The 6498-nt window shown below is 39.2% G+C and overlaps 1 protein-coding gene across 1 annotated transcript in view; it reads right to left on the bottom strand.

Moving 5' to 3' along the window:
- The window catches only part of CCR7 (C-C motif chemokine receptor 7), a 38518-nt gene extending 38072 nt beyond the window's left edge, over nt 1–446 (bottom strand). The window contains exon 1 of the mRNA XM_077459857.1: nt 351–446. Coding sequence (XP_077315983.1) covers nt 351–372 — 22 coding nt within the window. The 5' untranslated portion in view covers nt 373–446. The remainder of the gene's footprint in view (nt 1–350) is intronic.
- Between the last annotated feature and the right edge of the window lie 6052 nt (nt 447–6498).

Genomic DNA, 6498 nt, shown 5'->3' on the forward strand with positions numbered 1-6498 from the left:
ATTTTTATTTATATTCAGTATCTCAAACGCCCAAAATTTTGTAAGTTAAACCATTTTACAAGTTCAAAAAAAAAAAACAAAAAAAAAAATCTACTATCTAAATCTCAAAGTTTCCTTAGAAATATTTCTCACACTGTGATTGCCAGCAATTTAATATGTACTTAAAAAGTAAGGCTATCAATGCAAATTATAAATTAAACCAAAGTCACCCCAATACATTGCTTATAGTACATTATGAATGAAGATCATTTCAGAGAAATATGCTTCTTAGTTACGTGAGCTGGCATGGCATGAGATCTAAACTGATTAGTATGACATCTACGTATCTGGCAATAAGATCAGTAACTCACCACGGTTTCTCAGCAGCGGCATGGTGACTTATGTCTGTTCCTCTGTGTAGGATAGATGTGATCCTCTACTGAGTCTGAAATGAATGAGCTGTATCCCATTCTAGCCAGAGAGAATACACAAAACTAGAAAGCCCTCCCCTTCTTCCTGACTCACCCAACTGTACATAGAATTGTGTATGCACTGATAGACAGAGTCTGTAAAAACTCACTGATCCCAGGGTAGAATGATATTATTTTTTAATATCAGATTTTATTTATGAAAAAGGTTTTTAAAACAATTCCAAAAAAGAAAATCTAAAAAGAAAGAAGAGAAACAAGCAAAACAAAAAACCCCAAAAGGTTACATCACTGGCCAACAAAGCACAGAAATGAGATATCAACATTGATATGTACAATTCGATATCATCAAATACTGAGAAAAAAAAAAATTATAACGCAGATTTATTATATCAATAGTACACCCAGACTCTTGAAAAAATAAGTCCAGCCATCGCAGCAACCCCAAAACATACCCAATTATCAAGCGAGACTGGAACACATTGCTTCATTGCATGTCCATTTAGTCCATTTAGTCCCGATTTTTTTCAAATTTGTGAAAGGTGTTATGTTGACCATATGTATACATTTCAATCATTATGTGTTTATTCATTTCCAATATCCAGTCTCTCAGGGTTGGAGAATTGGACAATCCCAAAAAAAAGCTTTACGTGACACAAACCGTGATCTCCCAATAGGCAATATCTGGTTGGGGTCCTTAGCCCTTGTACACACGGTCGGAGATTCCATCGGAATGTGTCAGATCGGAGCGTTTTGTCGGATATTCCGACTGTGTGTGGTCTGCATCGGACTGTTTCCGTCGGAATATCTGTCGGACCAACTTTTCCAACTTGCCGGAAATATTTTCCGACAAAATGCTCCGATCGGACATACTCCGATCATGTGTAGAGAATTCCGATCGAACAAAGTGCCATGCATGCTTAGATCAAATTCCTACACCAAAGCTATTGGCTACTAGCGTGAACATAGTCCCGTCATAACGAAATAACGTCATCACGTCGGATTTTCAGAAAACTCCGAACCAATATTCCGCGTGTATACAACAGTTTTGGACAAAATAAGACGGATTTGGTTGTCGGAATCTCCGACCGTGTGTACAAGGGCTTAGAGTTCACATATCTTAATAGACATATGACAGGGTCAATGCAGAACCATATACAGTATTTAGGGTATCTATTAACTCCTGCCAATAATGAAAAGATTTAGGACATTTCCAAAACAAATGTATGAAAGAATCAGAGGATTGAGCAGATCTTGCGCATTGAGGTTTGTCCCTACGACCAATTTTGTGCAAAAATTCAGGGATTGAGGATTGTCCCTACAACCAATTTTTTGCAAAAATTCAGGGGTACGATAGACCCTATAAAGAATGAAAAGCTAGGTCACCCGTCAATTGTGACATCATCAGCCTGCCTCTCTGACTTTGTATTAATTGATAGAACACATTTCTTGCTTTGAGTGGTTGAGTACCGCTGCTGTAAACTGATCTGTGTTCCAGGTATGAGACAGGAAGTCTCAGCTCTAACCTGGAACATAGTCCGGCATGCTCTATGTAGCCGCTGCTACATACAGTTTATACTGGACTTCCAATGCCTCACAGGCTAATGGGGGGCGTAGTTCCAGCTTGGCTCAAACAAACTATGTAAAGTGTTTTTAACCAGTTCCTAACCGGCGCACGCCGATGTACGTCGGCAGAATGGCACGGGCAGGCATATTGGCGTACAGGTAGTCCAATCTTCAATGCCGCCCTGCCATCGCGAGCGCGCCACCGCCGGCGTGCTCGCGTGCCGGTCGGGACCCCCATGAGTCCGGTCGCGAGTCCCGCGGACTCGATCGCCGCGGGCTTACCCGCGATCGTCTCAACGGGACGGCTGAATGGAGGAAATGCCGTGTAAACAGCATTTCCCCATTCTGCCTAGCAACTAGTGACGCTGATCTCTGCTCCATGTGATTGGAGCAGAGATCAGTGTTCACTAAATGAAAGCCCAGCCCCTACACAGTTAGTAACACACCCCTAGGAACACTTAACCCCTACACTGCCACCCACTGGTTAACCCCTTCACTGCCAGTGTCATTTACACAGGAATCACTGCATTTATATAGCAGTGATTGCTGTATAACTGACAATGGTCCCAAAAATGTGTCAAAAATGTCCGATGTGTCCGCCGCAATGTCGCAGTCACAATAAAAATCGCTGATCGCCGTCATTACTAGTAAAAAAAAAAAATAATAAAAAATTATTAATAAAAATGCCATAAAACTATCCCTATTTTGTAAACGCTATAACTTTTGCGCAAACCAATCAATAATCGCTTATTGCGATTTTTTTTACCAAAAATATGTAGAAGAATACGTATCGGCCTAAACTGAGGGAAAAAAACGTTTTATATATTTTTGGGGATATTTATTATGACAAAAACGAAAAAATAATGCGTTTTTTTCAAAATTGTCGCTCTATTTTTGTTTATAGCGCAAAAAATAGAAACCGTAGGGGTGATCAAATACCACCAAAAGAAAGCTCTATTTGTGGGGAAAAAAGGACGTCAATTTTGTTTGGGAGCCACGTCGCAAAACCGCGCAATTGTCAGTTAAAGCCGAATCGCAAAAAGTGGTCTGAATTGAATTTGAATGTGTTTGGGTTTCAGACAGACTGAAACCCGGACGCATTATTCAAATCAGGCTGTGGCTCCCCAAGTAACCAAGATAGTCGCACACAAATCTGTTGCTGTCTGGGAGCTGCGGGCAGGTGACTGGGGGCAGGTTTGGCATCACTGTCAGCAAGAGCAATTTGGCCACACCCACTGTTCGCTGTGCCCACCGCATTACTTATCTCCTTGGGGCGCTCAAAGGTATCCCAGGCCTGCTAAAGTGTTCGGGTTTGGCTTGAATAAAAGGTGGTAACCCTAGCCATACAGCAGGAGCCTCGCAGCAGGTACCGTGGACTCAATGTCTGCCAGAACTTGCAGATTACACCGGACACAGGCAGAACAACAGTATGCCTATGTAAACCAGGCAGATTATCATTCTGTCAGAAGGGAAGGCATTTATCCTGTGTTTCTGCTAAGCAGGAACACGGATTTTTGCCTTCCTCTAGTAAAAGCACCTCCCCAACAGTGAGTATGAGTAGTGTCATTAGTATAGTGACAGTGTATATTTTTCAGCACTGATCACTGGCAGGTGTCCGATTTGTAGAAATTAGATTTTTTTTTTACTTTTTTTTTTTATTACAAACTTTTTTATTGAAAGATCAAGAAACATACAAGTAATGATATGCAAGCATAATGTATATAAACAGAAAATGTGAGAATTCAGAAACAATCCATATAGAGAGGAGTCAGTAACAGAAGGTCTGTTAATCATGTACAATACATGACGTAATGCACAATAAGAAAACAATAGGGTAGGGTAGATTTGGAACAAAACGGGGTACAGAAAGCTAAGCAGCAAAACCAGTATGAATCTACCACATCAGCACATTATATTAGAATGGTCACCAATATGCGGTGTTCCAGTGCTCCCATTTCCTGTTAAACAGATACATTGTATCATACAAAGTATGATTCATTTCGTTCAGTTAATTTGATCATCTCCATCCTGGCTAACACTTGTGACCAGGAGACGGAGGAGGAATGCCAGTTTAGGGCTGTTACCCAATGGATACGAAGAGAGTGAGAATCAATCTTTGACATGAAACGGGAACATCTGGGATAAAGCTAAAAAAAAAAAAAAAAAACGCACATCTGCACTGTCTTCTTGAGTTTTACTTTTTTTTTTATTGGGTATGTTTTATAGCAGACAGTAAAAATATTGTTTGTTTTTCAAAATTGTTGAAAAAAAGGATTTTTCTTTAATTAAGGTACAGTGTTGCACAACCGCGCAGTTGCCAGTTAAAGAAACGCAGTGCCGTATCCCCAAAAATGGCCTGGTTAAGAAGTGGGTAAAACCTTTCCAGAGCTCAGGTGGTTAATTGCAAATATTGATAAAACCATTTCTGGTCCAGGGTATAGTCATAGCACAATGGTTGGTAAGTTTTCAGAAGCCCACCAGAGTACAATTATATCAGGGTAATGATCCCCACACGTTCCCAGCTGGAAAAGCCCTCCAGTCACGAAACTTTGACAGCTATTAATCCAGAGAGATGTATATCTCGTGTGCCCAGAGATACCCAATAGTGTTTCTGGTTGGAATCATATTGAACACCAATGTAAAAATCACTGTGACATTGTATGCATTTAGGAGCTGATTTGTTAAAAATGGAGAGCACCCAGGCCATACATGGGTTAAACTTCAAATGGATCCTCTTTAGAAAATCAGAAATTTTGTGCCACCATTGATCACATGATTCTCCCATCATTGATTAGAAAATCCTTAATGTTTCAAAAAATGTCCAATTTGCCCGATCACATCAATTTTTGATGGCCACACGGAAATCGGCCATTGCTGTGGCCCACTAATGGTTCGAATTTCTAACTAAAATTCTTAGTTATGACTTTCAAAATTTTCATTCAGAATTCCACCCATGTATTTAGTTTAGCTTTAGTCTGGGAATCCCAGATCATTTATTTTGGTACACAGCTTATAGAGAAAGTCTCATTGCATGAATAGTTAGGCACATAGCATTACATTTTTAGTGTGATAGTGTTTTTCTGATAGTTTTACTGCAAAAGTAGTACCTAAAATGTAAAACTATACAGGAAAATATGTTTAAAATTCGTATCACCACAGAGTGGTACTGTGGGATACGGAAATGTGATATATAATGCCACGTCCCAATAAATTGGATTATTAAAAAATAGGTTTGTGGATTATGGACTTTGTAGGCATAACACAAGTATAGATTCAAAATAAATTTATTACAAATATAGAAACAGGACATTCCATAAAATCTCATCAAGTATTCACAAAAAATGCCTTTAAGCACAAAGAACACACCACCAATCGAGTCCGCAGGGATACCCGGATCATCTCACGGGGCGGCTGAACGGAGAGATGCCATTGTAAACAGCATCTCCCCGTTCTGCCTAGCAACAAGTGACACTGATCTCTGCTCCCTGTTATTGGAGCAGAGATCAGTGTTCACTAACACAAAGCCCATCCCCCCACAGTTAGTAACACGCCCCTAGGAACACTTAACCCCTACACTGCCACGCCTGGTTAACCCCTTCACTGCCAGTGTCATTTACACATGAATCAGTGCATTTGTATAGCACTGATTGCTGTATAAATGAGAATGGTTCCAAAAATGTGTCAAAAATGTCTGATGTGTCCTCCATAATGTCGCAGTCACAATAAAAATCGCTGATCGCTGCCATTAGTAGTAAAAAAAAAAATTATTAATAAAAATGCCATAAAACTATCCCCCATTTTGTAAACGCTATAAATTTTGCGCAAACCAATCAATAATAGCTTATTGCGATACATATCAAAAATATGTAGAAGAATATGTATAGGCCTAAAAAAAATTTTTTTTATATATTTTAGGGGGATATTTATTATAACAAAAAGTAAAATATAATGCGTTTTTTTCAAAATTGTCATTCTATTTTTGTTTATTTTTTGTGCTATAAACAAAAATAGAGCAAACATTTTTGAAAAAAACGCATTATATTTTACTTTTTGTTATAATAAATATCCCCCAAAAATATATAAAAAAAACTATTTTTTCCCTCAGTTTAGGCAGATACATATTAAATACCACCAAAAGAAAAAAAGGACATCAATTTTGTTTGGTAGCCACGTCGCATGACCGCGCAATTGTCAGTTAAAGCAACGCAGTGCCAAATCGCAAAAAGTGGTCTGGTCTTAAGCCAGCAAAATGGTCTGAAAGTGGTTAAAGTGGAGGGCCACCCTGAAAAACAAAAATACATGAAAAATTAGCAAAAAATCAGTAAAAAAAAAAAAATGAAATTTTTTTTTTTTTTTTTAACTTACCAGAAATGCCTGTTGCTAGGCACATCATCCTAATCTGCCTCTTCCTCCTCCATGGTGATCTTCGCTCTTCTCTCCTCCGTGCTGCACCTTCTGGGTAATGGGGCGCTGTGTGTTCTGGGAACTGTGTGTCCCAGAACACAGCGCGCCCCATTCACAAAGC

This window comes from Lithobates pipiens, unplaced genomic scaffold, assembly GCF_037356315.1.
Source record: "Lithobates pipiens isolate NorthernLeopardFrog02 unplaced genomic scaffold, aLitPip1_a1.2 Scaffold_28, whole genome shotgun sequence".
NCBI classification, from domain to species: Eukaryota; Metazoa; Chordata; class Amphibia; order Anura; family Ranidae; genus Lithobates; species Lithobates pipiens.